Source organism: Phalangium opilio, unplaced genomic scaffold (assembly GCF_054372755.1).
Source record: "Phalangium opilio isolate 3A_F unplaced genomic scaffold, DU_Popi_V2 ptg000390l_1, whole genome shotgun sequence".
NCBI lineage: Eukaryota > Metazoa > Arthropoda > Arachnida > Opiliones > Phalangiidae > Phalangium > Phalangium opilio.
The window spans coordinates 8,196,076-8,213,841 of NW_028324234.1; the positions used below are offsets into that span (position 1 = coordinate 8,196,076).

The 17,766-nt window shown below is 32.3% G+C and overlaps 1 protein-coding gene and 1 long non-coding RNA gene across 2 annotated transcripts in view; one reads left to right on the forward strand and one right to left on the reverse strand.

The window, feature by feature from the left end:
* Positions 1-1,293: 1,293 nt before the first annotated feature.
* LOC149597065 (uncharacterized) lies at positions 1,294-2,177 on the forward strand. Its single transcript, XM_089861348.1, has 2 exons — positions 1,294-1,339; positions 1,482-2,177. Coding segments are annotated over exons 1-2 (681 nt in total). The 5' UTR covers positions 1,294-1,337; the 3' UTR covers positions 2,161-2,177.
* A 3,588-nt stretch (positions 2,178-5,765) lies between these two features.
* The window catches only part of LOC149597066 (uncharacterized), a 583,612-nt gene continuing 571,611 nt past the window's right edge, over positions 5,766-17,766 (reverse strand). Inside the window, exon 2 of the long non-coding RNA XR_016379329.1 lies at positions 5,766-6,622. This is a non-coding gene — a long non-coding RNA (uncharacterized LOC149597066). The remainder of the gene's footprint in view (positions 6,623-17,766) is intronic.

Sequence of the window (17,766 nt, forward strand, 5' to 3'; positions counted from 1 at the left end):
TGACTAAAATGTGGTTGAAAGTGTCGTTAAATGACTGAAATGTGGTTGAAAGTGTCGTTAAATGACTAAAATGTGGTTGAAAGTGTCGTTAAATGACTAATACATGATAGAAAATGTCGTTAAATTACTGAAAAGTGGTTGGAGGTGTTGTTAAATGGGTAAAATTTGGTTGAAAGTGTTGTTAAATGACTAAATCGTGCGTGAAAGTGTTGTTAAATGAATAAAAAGTCGTTGAAAGGGTTGAGAAAAAGATGGTTGAACTTGTTGATAAATGACTAAAATGTGGTTGAAAGTGTCGTTAAATTACTAACACATTAATGGAAACTTCGTTAAATGACTATTTATTTAAGTGGGTGTTGCTTGTCTCCGAAACAAAACATACGAATAATAAGAACACTTGGTAAGAACTGTTTGTAAATATAAGTTATAAGCTGAATATTAAGCCTCGGATCTCTGTTTACAGTATATGGTAGTAGATATGCAATATTTCACCTATAAAATAAATTCAACTCTCCATTTAAAACCATTCCGGAGGAGAATTAAAATGTTTAGACGGGTTTACATGTGGTGGTGGTTTGAAATATCTAGATATGTGAATGGACACGTTGCCGGCGATAAAAAAGAACCGATAAGAAATATGGAATCTTCTATCGATAAGATATGTTTCCACGTGGTAGGAAAATTTCCAGATAGTAAACTAGAACCGAAACTAGAACTATTTATCGATAAGATATCTTTCCACGTGGCGACGGAAACCAGAACCGAAACTAGAACTGTTTATCGATATCGTTCCACGTGGTGGGGGTAAACCAGAACCGATAACTGAAACAAGAACTGTTTATCGATATATTTCCACATGGCATGGGTAAACCAGAACCGATATCGTGCTATTTCCAAACTTATCGATGTCTTGGAGATCTTATTGGGCTTATCAAAGGTTTCTCAAGTATAAAAACTCCTGCACGTGGCGATAAGATATGTTTCTACGTGGTAGGAAAATTTCCAGATAGTATAGTAAACCAGAACCGAAACTAGAACTATTTATCGATAAGATATATTTCCACGTGGTGGGGGTAAACCAGAACCGATAACGGAAACAAGAACTGTTTATCGATATCTTTCCACGTGGTGGGGAAAAACCAGAACCGATATCGTGCTATTTCCAAGCTTATCGATGTCTTCATCGAGTGTTATCAGACTTATCAAAGGTCTTTGAGTTTATCGGGCATAAAAACTCAGGCACACGATGATAAGATCATTCTACGGCTAACCTAACTCTCTCCAGCGACTAAAGTACCAGCAGGACTCTCTCTCTCACCGCAGGAAACTCTACGCTAATGTAAGTACACTCTCCGGAGTCTAAAATCCTATCCTTAATTAAATATATATATGGAACATGTCTTAGACATTTAGAATATTTCTAGAGATAGGTTTAAATTATGTGTGTGTGGATTTTAATTAATTTGTTTTTCTCTAATTAGGGACACCACCAATATCTTCGAAATATCATCCACGAAGTCCGTCTCGGTTACTCCTGACTGTAAAGTTAGACTAGGCTTAACGGACGGTTCAACCGGCATCACGTTGACGGAAGCTGAATATTATCAACTCTACGGAATGCGGGAACAAGTAACCAACTATTTCCTGAATGATGGTGCTACACCGTCGTCTTCGTTCTTTGATGGGTCGAACCTGAAACGTATCGAACTGAATATGTACCAGGATTGGAAAGTACTCAACATTCGTGAGATGAGGGCGGGAAGTGGTGTAAACTACGGAACACTCTACCCGACCAGGATTGGGTTTGCAATTGGAGCCGTCCTTTGGGGGAAACTTTTGGAGAAGCACGATCAAGTGGTAACATTTCTAAACGCCGCTAAGCGCGTGTCCTCGGAGGTCGACGAGATTGTTAAACAACAACTGACCAAGTACATAAAGGATGCCTGCAACGGTTGTATCATATCCCACGGATCTCAGCTACAACACGAGTGCATGACTATGGACTGGATTGAACGCGTGAATTTACATTACGAAAATGCTGTTAATAATTTAGATATCAATGTAATTATCCAATTGTTTAATAATTCAACATTTTTAAGTATGGAATTTTGTAAAAGAATTGCTTCAAATGTAATATGTTATTCAAAACTTGCTTTATGAATAAAACTTGAAAAATATTGAAGTCTTATCATTTATAATGAATAATTAAATAGGTTAGTTTAAATTAGGCCTAAGTTTTTTGTGAATTAGAAGGTTCGCATCCTCGAAATGACTAAAAATATAATTTCGCACATTTTATTAATGTTTTACGGGGTCCATCTCCACATGCTATAATTATATCGCGGACTTTCTATAACTACGTCTGACCTCGATTGTCTAAACGTGAAAGATTTATATCAATATAATATGGTTGAAAATGTATTTAAGACGAGTTGTATCTTTAAAACCATTCCGGAGGAGAATTAAAATGCTAAGACTGGTTTACACGTGGTGGTGGTTTGAAATATCTAGATACGTGAATAGACACGTTGCCGGCGATAAACAAGAACCGATAAGAAATATGGAATCTTCTATCGATTAATCAAAAATGTCTTGATTAGAATCAAGTCCTAAAAAGTATCGATAAGACTGAGGTTATCACTTGTCTGAAGGATCAGATATTAATTTTTCTTTTTAATTGAAACTTAAAGGCATGCTTAAGAAAAAAACAACGTTCCATTACCGTTTTCCCTTGAAATAACTTATTTTACAGGTAATCAATTTCAAAAATTTACTTATCTCGGGTTTTCGGGCACAATTCCATTCCCCCAAAACATTTTATCATTACATTAATTACTTTTGAGAGAGTACGTGTATGACATTGAGTTTTAAAAGGTTCCCTCATTTGTGCCCGGTATGCTTCGCAGTGGATACGTTTTAAAACAATGGCGGAAAATTAAGTAGGGACAGTTAGATTTTTACTCGTGGTTATGCAAAATGATGTAATGTCTAGTGTACTTCAGTCAACAGTCATACTGTTCATTCTCATAGCTCAGGACATGATTAATGCTGCTCACTATTTCTCTCTCTAGTTTCAAACAATGGTTAGAGACCATTCAGTGCCGCAGGTCGCACATGAATATATTTCAACTACAGTTTACATCAATTCTCCGTGGTCGTACTATTAGAGGGTTAAGCACTAATTTGTTCAGAACATGTCTCGAAAGTGTGCTTGTTGTAAGTTTTTAAAGCAGTGTTGCCAATGTGTGGGTAATTTCCCACATCGTGGGAGATTTAGGTTTGGTTTTAGGCTCTGTGGGGAAAAAGTAATATTTTTCCGAAATCAATCAAATGTCGGAATTTTCCTGTTCAAGGGTTAATAGTGCAAAATTTTCAAAAATGCACTAATTTTAACTGCACAGTTAAAATTAGTGCAATTTTATCCGGTTTAATAATTTCAAGCGACATTTTGAAATAAATTCGGTGATTTTAAGTTTGGCACTGAAAAAAAAGAAAGCATATTTTGAGAATTTTAAAGCTTTATAGCATTTGTACATATTGTCAAAGCCATGCGGAGTGATATTCCATATTAAACTTAGTATGATAAAATAGTCCAGATAAATATGACTGTAAAAAAGGGGGTGTGGGAAATGCGGCAAATTTTTAAAATGGAAGTGGGAACATCCACTTTCTAACATTAGCAACACTGATTTGAAGGTTTTGGTCATGGCTAAACAGACCGCTCATTCAGTTTTTTATTGTTTTAAAGCTTATTTTGACACGTTATCTCTCAAAAGTAATTAATGTAATGATAAAATGTTTTGGGGGAATGGAATTGTGCCCGAAAACCCGAGATAAGTAAATTTTTGAAATTGATTACCTGTAAAATAAGTTATTTCAACGGAAAACGGTAATGGAACGTTGTTTTTTTCTTAAGCATGCCTTTAAGTTTCAATTAAAAAGAAAAATTAATATCTGATCCTTCAGACAAGTGATAACCTCAGTCTTATCGATACTTTTTAGGACTTGATTCTAATCAAGACATTTTTGATTAATATCTGCTCCTTCAGTCTTCATTTTAATTAAGATTGTTAAGAAACTGTTTTACATTTTCAAAATCTACACTAAGCAGAAACATATAAAAAGGGGACCGTAACTTTAGCTCAATCAGTCATTTATTTATAATGATACTCCAAAAAATAAAAACGTAACTCATTGAAAGTTTGTATTCTTATTGTAATTAACATAATACAATTTTTTACAACCCTTTATTGAAACGCGAGGCGCTCCCCTAAAAATTCCACAAATAGGACCAAATTGACAGTTTTACACAATTTTTTAAAACGCTGATTTATGTCTGTTTAAAGGGGCTGACCGACCCCCTCTCCTTTTTTACCCACCCGCTATGCTAAGATCTATGAGGAAGATCGTCGTTTGTCCCACGGTCCGGACAGCCCCTTTAACCTTTAGCTCAAACTTTTCATAAGCCCAATATGAAATTCGGATATCCTTAAAACTTCTCAAAGACGATCCGAGATTATCAATTTCGAACTTTTTTTGTAGCATTAACTAACGTCTGTTTGATATTAAGCTTATAAACCTTAAACACAAAATAGTCAGGGCAATGCCGGCTCAGTTTATAAGGGCTACCCTAAAAGTCCACAAAGGTGATCCAAGATTGTTAATAAATACGCCTAAAAAGTGCCCTCTTCAAAATATGTAGCCGGGGAAAAGAGAGCGTGATCGAGTGGGCTATGCTAGTGGGTATTTTGGTAGTAAGTAACGGGGGTTGGGACTCCAGGCATAGCCCGCTCCATCACGCACTCGACAACGCAAAGCAACTCGCGCCAGCGTGGGAAATAAGGCGGTAACAAAGGGCAAATGACGAGTTTAAAAATTGCCTGGTACAGTTCAAAAATTAAATCGGAGGGGGGTCAGTGGTCCACGAGACTACTAAAAAATTCAAGGGTAACCAGAGTCCACACATTAAAATTCTAATATTTTAATTATCCACTTCCTTAGCTTAGCAGACGACGTGCTCTGGCCAATTGTCACGGACCAGTTTATTTATTCCAAGTCAGGAGGGTCTCAGGCCTAATGTCCAGTTTAAAAAAATCCTTATTTCCCACCCTGACTCGCGCTATAGCGCAAGCAGCTTGCGACGTGTTGCGCGTGATCGAGTAGGCTATGGTCCGGTCAAAAGAAATCTTCAGTTCAGCGTTGCAAATAAGGCGGTGGCACAGGGAAAATGACCAGTTTAAAAATTAAATCGGAGGGGGAGCAGTGGACCACAGGACCACTAAGGAAATTCTAGGGTAACCAGGGTCCAGACATTCTCTCAACTATTTTAATTACCCACTTCTTTAGTTTAGCAAACGCCGCGCCCTGGTCAATGGTCATGGACCAGTTCATTTATTCCTGGGCAGGGGGGTCGCTGGCCCAATGTCTAGTTTTAAAAAAATCCCTATTTCCCACCCTGCTTCAGTTGGGAGTCTGACTCCTGGAGCTCCTAAAGTACAGAGATGCATATGACAAGGATTCATTTCTCATAAGCGAGAATGGCCAACTCTGTTGTGTTAGAGTCAGCCTGGCAGCCTGGTATTTTTTGCTTCTAAAGTTCTAAGTCAGCTGGGTTTTCACCTTTAAAAGTTAATACAGCCCTTTAAAAATGTTATTAAATGAATGAATCTATACGGTTGCAGTTATGTCGAAATGAGAGCAATTAAATATGTGTCTTTGATATTTAGCTCTGATAATTTCAGAAAATTAATAAAAAGTAGTGTTATGTATTTAACCAGAATTTATTTTATTGAAATTTATTAATAATTATTTAATTAAAAAAATTGTAATACTATTTTATGTTTTAAATTTTACAAATAAAATTCAAAACAGTAAACATAGGGCAAAGGTTATATTGTATTATAAATAGCCAGTGGGATTGATTTTAGCTATATCGCAATTAGAGCTCGACATTTTCTATCCATTATCCACAAATTAGTAATTAATTTGAATGAAAATAGGTGGATATCTTTTATTAATTGGGAAATCATGCACACACTTTACATTTAAATTTTAGAAGTTAATTTATTATTTACTTTTTGTATGTAATATTCAGCATTAATTTGACTAAGACAATTAACTAATTACCTACGAGGAATTAACTAGTATATATGTTTAAAATTATAATTTAATCGTTTCAAAACTAATATGGTTTTGAACCGGTTTTAATAATTTAGTTATTAAAATTTGTGATTATCGATTGGTCAATATTGAAAATTAACCAATGGTGGAACTAATTTTTTTTAAACTCAATGAAACTGAAATATCAATGAATCATCTACTGAAAGAGGTATCAACCTATTATTTTTTTTTCAAAAGAAGGTAAATAAGGATTAGATGGCTTGCTGCTTCAAACAAGATTTTTAACCATGAATAGAATATTTTGTTAATTTTAGTCAAATTTAGATATTCGGTAATCGAGTTGATATGAATAAAGCCCTTTTTGCTCATGTCTATTTTAAACTTTAATCACAGATTTCGATTACCATTTCACAAGCATAATAAACACTACTGAAGGGCGCAAATCTATCTGCAATCGGTAATGGTGACCAATATAGCAATTTGCCCAATTAATCAGTTAGAACTTCATTTGCACATTTCTATTCGTTAATTTGAAATGTTGCGAGAAATTTGAATGGAATATAAGTAGATATCTCTATCAGAAGATAATTTTTGATGTTGATATGTAAGATTCATTGAGTTAAAAAAATTGGTATTGGTATTTCAAGTAAGCTTAGATATCAACATCGGTGAATTTACGATATGGGCTTATGATGTTAGTCTGTTTATAAGATTAAGTCGTTACTTTAAGTGTCACTAGACAGTATCTACCTCCAAAATCGAGAGTTAGTAACTTTATAACCATCTCCTAGTCAGAGGATATCCGAGGGTCAATTTCTTATATCATTGACTGACGAAGGCTTAGCTTAGTCAACTTTTGGCAAGGCCTAATACCGTTTTTGCATGACTGTCGCCGTCATATTCCTTTTAAAGCATAGATCATTAGATCATATAGTATCCACCCTTGATTTTCATTACGCAACACACGTTGGATTCGTAAACCTCGACGTGCACCACGATTAGAAGCATTAAAATGCAAAAACAACACACTGACCGCATACATTTTTGGTAAATAACAGACTCAAACAGAGTCACTACAGCTGTTTTCAGGGATGAACGAGCGACCGAGAGGGCTTTAAAGAAAAAGCCTCCGGCGGCCGGTCTCTTAAAGGGGGTAGTTTCGAGGGAACGAAATTCAAATGCAAGGCGCGTCCCTTCAACAAAAAACATTGAATTCGTTAATACGGACGTTTTAGGCAATTATAATATTGAAATTTTATACAATTAAGTAATATTTAAGAAAACTAAGCACTACTTTCAAAGTCTAAACTTTAAAAACACGACGATACGAGAAGGCGAAGTAACAACAAGAGGTAAACATTTTTATAAATGGCAAAAATTAAAGGAAAGCCAAGGCTTAGCGCAATTTCACCGCCTTAAAGAAAGTGCCAAGTTTAGAAATAGATTGTGGGACAATAAAAAGGTGGAAAATTATGAAATTTGGCTTATATTAAAGCTTGAAACCTACTTTATATTATATTTAAAATCCATCCATGAGCAAATCCTCAAAAAATATGAAAATGGCAACGAAAAAGGACCCACTCTCAAATTTTTTTCCCCTTAAAAAAATGGCGGCCACAAACGGGGTAATTTGTCACGGCGGCAATATTAAAGCAGTCTTATCTCACTATCGATAGGCCATTTCAACCAAAAGGCATTAAGAAAAAACAATCGGATTATTATGACGCAACTATACGTAAAAAAAGGCCAATATTGGTCTCGCTGATATTTACCAATAAAACAGCGTATCCATGCTAAAATATCGCAGATTGGGGTAGTTTTTAAAATTTAAAATTAAACATACTTAAAATTAATTTTTCTCAAAAACCTTAAAAATGGTCCTAGAAAAAGGTTTAAATTTTGATATAAAACCGTTCCCAAACGTAACAAACGAATATTTCATTTCAAAAGGGTTGCGACAAAATGGCTAAATTTGAAAAAAACTCCATGTTATTTCTATGGGAAAATTTAACTTTTTCACCAAAAGGGCTGAATCATTTTATGCAAATGAAAACCACCCTTAGCAACTTTATTTTTTATAAAATAAACTAATGAGTGGATCTTTTTGAAATTTTAACCACATATTGAGGGCCCGAATTGTAGTTCTGTGGAATTTTTTCAAAGCAGTTAATACGATACAAAAAAAGTTATAACCAATCAAAAAACCATCCTTATACATTAAAGTCGGTATGAGGTCTTATCTAAGAGAGCTATCGCTCTCCTAGAATAAGATATGTTTCCACGTGGTAGGAAAATTTCCAGATAGTAAACCAGAACCTAAACTAGAACTATTTATCAATATATTTCCACATGGCGGGGGTAAACCAGAACCGATATCACTCACGCTATTTCCAAACTTATCGGGCTTATCGATGTCTTCATCGAAACTAGAAATCTTATCGGGTTTATCGATGTTTTCATTGAGACTAGAAATCTTATCGGGCTTATCAAAGGTCTCCGGTTTATCATGTATAAAAACTCCTGCACGTGGCGATAAGATCATTTTACGGCTAACCCAGCTCTCTCCAGCAACTAAAGTACCACAGCAGCGGAATTCAGCAACTATAGTCCCGCAGGAAACTCTACGTTATAATGTAAGTACACTCTCTGGAATCTAAATTTCTTAGTTTGTAATTATATACATATAGTGCATGACCATAGTAATTTAAATTACTTAAATTAATATATATTAAATAATGTACAACTAAAATTGTTCTTAAATCATCTTTAATGTAAGTATGATTTTTTTTATGTTAAACCTGATATTTACGTATAACCTCTATTTCTTTCGATATTATATTTTGTTCTCTGAGTATACTATATACTAGATCTTTCTCTCTCAATATTTTATTTTGTTCTCTGGGTATTTTATTCTACAGGGCCGGTAGGCCCTTGTAGATATGACTTGATACTCTTCTTTAACGTTAAAGCAAAATTCACATGCTTTTGCCAATTTTCCTATGGAGATTAACATGGGGTTTTTCGTGATATTTAGCCACCTCTAACCGAAAAACTAGAGCGAAGTTACTTTTCGGAATACTCTTAATTTAACAATTAAGTATTCAGGGTGTGCGATCGGCTAGTCTAATCAGAAACAATTAAGTCTAAGTATGTTAATTTTAGTTAATTACGGAAGTACAACTCTTGAGTTAAACGTCAGGTTAACCTGTTAGCGCGCTGATACCCATTTCTTCAATTTTCAAGCATATTGAGAACAAGGGAGGGCCTAGCTTTGTGCCTAATAACAAGTTAAATTGACATTTTCAGTTTGATTCATTCTGTGGAAGTTGAACCATGGAGCCTTAATCTTAAAAAGATACAGGCTCCATGGTTAAACTTGTTTTTGAGCAGTCGACGCTTGTTTAGTATTTTACCGGCTCAAAATATTTATTTCATTTTATAAATTTTCTGTAACACTCTTGCTAAGAAACACTTTGCTATCAGGTCGAAATTTTGTTTAATAAAGCAATCCAGGTATAAAACTAAAGGTAATTGATTTCATTAAATTATAAGATATTGGTTTTTGGATGTTCTTTAAGACCAAGGCTTAGATTTCTTATGTATTGTATTTGTATATATTCTTGATTCTCGGAGTCGGGACTCGGGACTCGGGAGAACCCAGTTACACTTACCCAGCTTCCGAGCCTCCAGTGTCGTCTAGTTTGGCCTACGCTCTCGTGTTTTTAAGCTGAAGGTTATGTTGCAAACTTGCAATGTTTTTGGTTTACAGACTTGGATAATTTTAATAATAGTGATGCTTCTTGATCTTTACTCTTTAGGATAGTAACAGTATGTTGTAGAAAAAGAGCTACTACTTGAAGGACTTATCTTTATTTTATTTTAGAAGTATTATTAAAATTTCAGAAGCTCCGCAACCGTTACAATAACTGTTTCTATAGCAGTTAATTCAACATTCCTTTGAGGTATACAGGGTTTTAGTATTTGTTAATCTCACCAAAATGCTACTAATTCAGAAGGTGTGTGGTATAATTCCTGAAACTCAACCAATGTAGAGGACGACATCATTCGTTAAAACAATTTTTTCCCGTTGCAACAGTCCGTATATGATATTTCGTTTTATAAATTATTTGTTTCCAAGAGTGGATTGTTTAATTCAGAAATATAAGTAACAGTGGTGCTGGTTAATCCAGGAGAACATTGTCTTTACGTAATTTAATTAGTCAAATAAATTGCATGTGGAGATTTTTTCAACGTAACCATGTGGGAAACAGAGGGTTACGTTCGCTATTTCCACAGTCCTCATTGCCATTTGTTTATTTGTCAGAATTGCTATGAATTGTTTAGGTATTTGATTTAATTACTGGTATTTAAGCGAAACTATGGAATCACATCATTCATTAACATTGTAATCTTTGTAGTGATCCCTTGTAACAGGCTCCCCGTTACAACATATTTTATTGTTAATCTTCACGTTACCGCAAATTTAGCACGGGGCTATGTGTTGGAACTAATTAAAAACTCATCTAAACAAGCTCAATTTATAAGCTAAATCAATATTGCCAAACCATAATCCTTCATTAATTTCAACTCAATTAAGCCTAAAACCTTTAAATTAAACTTAATCAAGATAAACCTTCAAATAAAACTTAATCGAGATATACCTTTAAATTGAATTTAATCGAGATATACCTTTAAATTAAACTTAATCGAGATATACCTTTAAATTAAACTTAATCGACATATACCTTCAAATTAAACTTAATCGACATATACCTTCAAATTAAACTTAATCGAGATATACCTTCAAATTAAACTTAATCGAGATAAACCTTCAAATTAAACTTAATCGAGATATACCTTTAAATTAAACTTAATCGAGATATACCTTCAAATTAAACTTAATCGAGATATACCTTTAAATTAAACTTAATCGAGATATACCTTTAAATTGAATTTAATCGAGATATACCTTTAAATTAAACTTAATCGAGATATACCTTTAAATTAAACTTAATCGAGATATACCTTCAAATTAAACTTAATCGAGATATACCTTTAAATTGAATTTAATCGAGATATACTTTTAAATTAAACTTAATCGAGATATACCTTTAAATTAAACTTAATCGAGATATACCTTCAAATTAAACTTAATCGAGATATACCTTTAAATTAAACTTAATCGAGATAAACCTTCAAATTAAACTTAATCGAGATATACCTTTAAATTAAACTTAATCGAGATATACCTTTAAATTGAACTTAATCGAGATAAACCTTTAAATTGAACTTAATCGAGATATACCTTTAAATTAAACTTAATCGAGATATACCTTTAAATTAAACTTAATCGAGATATAACCTTCAAATTAAACTTAATCGAGATATACCTTTAAATTGAATTTAATCGAGATATACCTTTAAATTAAACTTAATCGAGATATACCTTTAAATTAAACTTAATCGAGATATACCTTTAAATTAAACTTAATCGAGATATACCTTTAAATTAAACTTATTCGAGATATACCTTTAAATTAAACTTAATCGAGATATACCTTTAAATTAAACTTAATCGAGATATACCTTCAAATTAAACTTAATCGAGATATACCTTCAAATTAAACTTAATCGAGATATACCTTCAAATTAAACTTAATCGAGATATACCTTCAAATTAAACTTAATCGAGATATACCTTTAAATTAAACTTAATCGAGATATACCTTTAAATTAAACTTAATCGAGATATACCTTTAAATTAAACTTAATCGAGATATACCTTTAAATTGAACTTAATCGAGATATACCTTTAATTTGAACTTAATCGAGATATACCTTTAAATTGAATTTAATCGAGATATACCTTTAAATTAAACTTAATCGAGATATACCTTTAAATTAAACTTAATCGAGATAAACCTTCAAATTAAACTTAATCGAGATATACCTTTAAATTAAACTTAATCGAGATAAACCTTCAAATTAAACTTAATCGAGATATACCTTTAAATTAAACTTAATCGAGATATACCTTTAAATTAAACTTAATCGAGATATACCTTCAAATTAAACTTAATCGAGATATACCTTTAAATTGAACTTAATCGAGATAAACCTTCAAATTAAACTTAATCGAGATATACCTTTAAATTAAACTTAATCGAGATATACCTTTAAATTAAACTTAATCGAGATATACCTTTAAATTGAACTTAATCGAGATATACCTTTAATTTGAACTTAATCGAGATATACCTTTAAATTGAATTTAATCGAGATATACCTTTAAATTAAACTTAATCGAGATATACCTTTAAATTAAACTTAATCGAGATAAACCTTCAAATTAAACTTAATCGAGATATACCTTTAAATTAAACTTAATCGAGATAAACCTTCAAATTAAACTTAATCGAGATATACCTTTAAATTAAACTTAATCGAGATATACCTTTAAATTAAACTTAATCGAGATATACCTTCAAATTAAACTTAATCGAGATATACCTTCAAATTAAACTTAATCGAGATATACCTTCAAATTAAACTTAATCGAGATATACCTTTAAATTAAACTTAATCGAGATATACCTTCAAATTAAACTTAATCGAGATATACCTTCAAATTAAACTTAATCGAGATATACCTTTAAATTAAACTTAATCGAGATATACCTTCAAATTAAACTTAATCGAGATATACCTTTAAATTAAACTTAATCGAGATATACCTTTAAATTAAACTTAATCGAGATATACCTTCAAATTAAACTTAATCGAGATATACCTTCAAATTAAACTTAATCGAGATATACCTTCAAATTAAACTTAATCGAGATATACCTTTAAATTAAACTTAATCGAGATATACCTTTAAATTAAACTTAATCGAGATATACCTTTAAATTAAACTTAATCGAGATATACCTTTAAATTGAACTTAATCGAGATATACCTTTAATTTGAACTTAATCGAGATATACCTTTAATTTGAACTTAATCGAGATATACCTTTAAATTAAACTTAATCGAGATATACCTTTAAATTAAACTTAATCGAGATATAACCTTCAAATTAAACTTAATCGAGATATACCTTTAAATTGAATTTAATCGAGATATACCTTTAAATTAAACTTAATCGAGATATACCTTTAAATTAAACTTAATCGAGATATACCTTTAAATTAAACTTATTCGAGATATACCTTCAAATTAAACTTAATCGAGATATACCTTTAAATTAAACTTAATCGAGATATACCTTTAAATTAAACTTAATCGAGATATACCTTTAAATTAAACTTAATCGAGATATACCTTTAAATTAAACTTAATCGAGATATACCTTCAAATTAAACTTAATCGAGATATACCTTCAAATTAAACTTAATCGAGATATACCTTTAAATTGAACTTAATCGAGATATACCTTTAATTTGAACTTAATCGAGATATACCTTTAAATTAAACTTAATCGAGATATACCTTTAAATTAAACTTAATCGAGATATACCTTTAAATTAAACTTAATCGAGATATACCTTTAAATTAAACTTAATCGAGATATAACCTTCAAATTAAACTTAATCGAGATATACCTTTAAATTGAATTTAATCGAGATATACCTTTAAATTAAACTTAATCGAGATATACCTTTAAATTAAACTTAATCGAGATATACCTTTAAATTAAACTTATTCGAGATATACCTTCAAATTAAACTTAATCGAGATATACCTTTAAATTAAACTTAATCGAGATATACCTTTAAATTAAACTTAATCGAGATATACCTTTAAATTAAACTTAATCGAGATATACCTTTAAATTAAACTTAATCGAGATATACCTTTAAACTAAACTTAATCGAGATAAACCTTTAAACTAAACTTAATCGAGATAAACCTTTAAACTAAACTTAATCGAGATAAACCTTTAAACTAAACTTAATCGAGATAAACCTTTAAACTAAACTTAATCGAGATAAACCTTTAAACTAAACTTAATCGAGATAAACCTTTAAACTAAACTTAATCGAGATAAACCTTTAAACTAAACTTAATCGAGATAAACCTTTAAACTTAAATAAAATTAAGGTGAAATTAACCCAAAACACGATTTTTTTGGTTCAATTCATGGATACCTTATTTAATTAAAATTAAAACTAAACTTATCTTTCACCCAGTCTCAATTTTCCTTTTTAATCTTTACAATTAAATGAGGATTCAAGTCGATATTTACACCCATTTCTAGTCGATATTTACACCCATTTCAAGTCGATATTTACACCCATTTCAAGTCGATATTTACACCCATTTCAAGTCGATATTTACACCCATTTCAAGTCGATATTTACACCCATTTCAAGTCGATATTTACACCCATTTCAAGTCGATATTTACACCCATTTCAAGTCGATATTTACACCCATTTCAAGTCCATATTGACACCCATTTCAAGTCCATATTGACACCCATTGCAAGTCCATATTGACACCCATTGCAAGTCCATATTGACACCCATTGCAAGTCCATATTGACACGCATTTCAAGTCCATATTGACACGCATTTCAAGTCCATATTGACACCCATTTCAAGTCCATATTGACACCCATTTCAAGTCCATATTGACACCCATTTCAAGTCCATATTGACACCCATTTCAAGTCCATATTGACACCCATTTCAAGTCCATATTGACACCCATTTCAAGTCCATATTGACACCCATTTCAAGTCCATATTGACACCCATTTCAAGTCCATATTGACACCCATTTCAAGTCCATATTGACACCCATTTCAAGTCCATATTTACCCCCATTTCAAGTCCATATTTACCCCCATTTCAAGTCCATATTTACCCCTATTTCAAGTCCATATTTACCCCCATTTCAAGTCCATATTTACCCCCATTTCATGTCCCAAATTAAAACCCCTATTAATCTCATATCAAACCCATGTTCACCCCATTTCAGGACCATACGCCTGATTTACAGGAATATTTATAGTCGTGTTCAGTGAGACTTCACAACCTTTCCTATTGTGTATGTACACGTTGAAGGCTTTCTTATTATATCAATCCTGAATGAACACGATTATAAGTTAATGCCGTTGAAATTATCCAAATGAACTCTTTTGGGCAACAACTACTGGAGTCAGATTGGTTTTAATAATGAGCATGTTTTACTTTTTAAAACATCACTTAAAAACCGTTCTGAGTTTTGTATGCACAATTTTTTAAAAATACATGCTTTCAATTATTGCTTATTGGAAAATATTTCATGGCATAAAAATTTTATTTTTATTTTACAAACCGAGATTTAATATTAGGTCATTACTAAACAACGCGGGCCTTTTCCAAAAAAAATCGTTTATTTTTCAAGGTCCTTCAACTAAAAACGTTGAAAATATTGCTTGTTTTATAGGTCGGGTTAGGTAAGGCATATGTTAGTTAGGTTACGTTTCATTGAGACACAAATTTCAAGCATTGTGCCTCTTAATAGTAGAAGTATTTATCCTATAAATGCTATAAATTTAAAAAAAATAGTTCAATAATAACAAACGTTTTATCGTTGACAGCGTTTAAAATAAAAATATTTGCTTTTAATAATATGTAATAATATAGGCACTATATTACGTTAGAAAATTATTTTTGGGAACTCATTCTATGTTCAAACTTCGTTTAAGTTCGTTACAGTGTTACGTAATTTGACTTAAAAATTAAAATAAGCGAATCGCTTTATAACGGTCCATTTCTGCGACTTAAAAATATTTCATTCTTCTAAACTATAAATTTTGCTTAATGTTTTACAAAATAGATGGGATTTTTGCTCATTTTACATAACCACTCAATCTTTATAAATTAATCAGACCTAAATGGGTCAATAGGGCCTTAAAACGGGGGAAATAGGGTCTTTAAATGGGTAAACAGGGACTTGAAATGGTGTATTAACGGGTTTGTTTTACTCCATAAACGTGGTGCTAAATATGGAAAAAATAAATATTTAACAACTATTTCACAGTTTTTCACTTCACTTGGTTTAATAATGTGACATAGGTAGCGTACTTTTTCCCTACTTTTAACACCATTAAACTAAGTAATATTAGAAGTTCAACAGATTGCCTAAAAAAGATGTTAAAAACCACTGTAAATGGTGCATAAATGCCTAATATTTCCTTAATACTTGCAAATGATATTAGAAAATGGCGTCAATTGATCATAAAAATGGGGTTAAAGTACACCATGAATGATGTCTTTTTTGGCACCGGAAAAAACAGCATAAATGGTGTTTGAATGAACCGTTATATTTTAGAGTGCAATGGTATGACGGTAAAGCAAACATAATTATTCAAAATTTAATTACATTAAGACTGAAGTGACAGATATTATAAAAAAACGTCTTGGTTTGGACCAAGGCCGAAAAAACAAACGATATGTGTGAGGTTTATCAATTGACTGAAGTTTCAGATATTATAAAAAAACGTCTTGGTTTGGACCAAGGCCGAAAAAACAAACGATATGTGTGAGGTTTATCAATTGACTGAAGTTTCAGATATTGAAATTTTTTTCTAGTTATTTCTATCCACTCAATCCTTAATCAATATTTAATTCAATCAACTGATTTTACTGTTAATCGATCTAGTCCCTCTAAATTAATTGAAAAAATTACATATCTACGCTTTTTCAAGAACAATTACATTTTCCGAAAACATTTTATCATGAAATTAATTATTTTGAAGGGATTTCGTGTCGATGCTCACTAACTTGTAAGCACCTTGACCGACATAGTTTTAATTGTTGCTGGCTTGACAAATTTTCAAGTTTGCACCAAAAGAAGTTTAAATCTGTTTTAAGTTGTTGATAACTGTCGTTTACAGTGAATGTCGTCTACTTAAGACAAAGCAACAAAGTTTATCCTGTGTGGTAAAGGGTAAAGATCACATAAACAGAAATACTTCTCAGTACCAATGACTTGTTATATTCATTTCCCGCGGAAATAATATGGTTAAACACATCATTCATTACTAGTTATGCCAAGAAGGTCACATTTAACTCCGACACCCTTCCCTTCCTCTATTTTCCCAATATATGGCGTTTTATAATAACCAGTTCCAGTGTATGGGTCATCTGAGCCGTCGCAACACACTCAGCCAATAGATCGAAACCTTTTCACATTAGTAAACGGTACATGACACTCCGGACTTGCCCACCAACCTTTTTAACCCAACACTATAAAACATTCGTGTACATGAATGATTATGGTTATGGCTTCACACTCGCTAGCGCCCGAACGACCGATCACTCAGTGTAATAGGTGTACATTTGTAAGTGAGTAGACCATTTTGGAAATTACATACAGAGAAACTAAAACACAGGTGTGATCCCGCCATTGGGGTGTTTTCTCTCATTCTCTCGCTCGCTTAGAAACACCGCTATAGGCAGTGCTAGTTGACTAGCCTCCTGCCCGTAGTGAACTTTGGCACCGTCTGGCGATGACCCTTGGTGCGACGGAGAATACACCTCGCCCCTGATCTTTGCGCTTGCTAAAATGATTACGCGTAATACGTAACCGGTGTAAAAGTAGCGCCAACAATGTAGAAAGGGGTGGTGACGTTTCAAATGAGGATTGAGTTATGA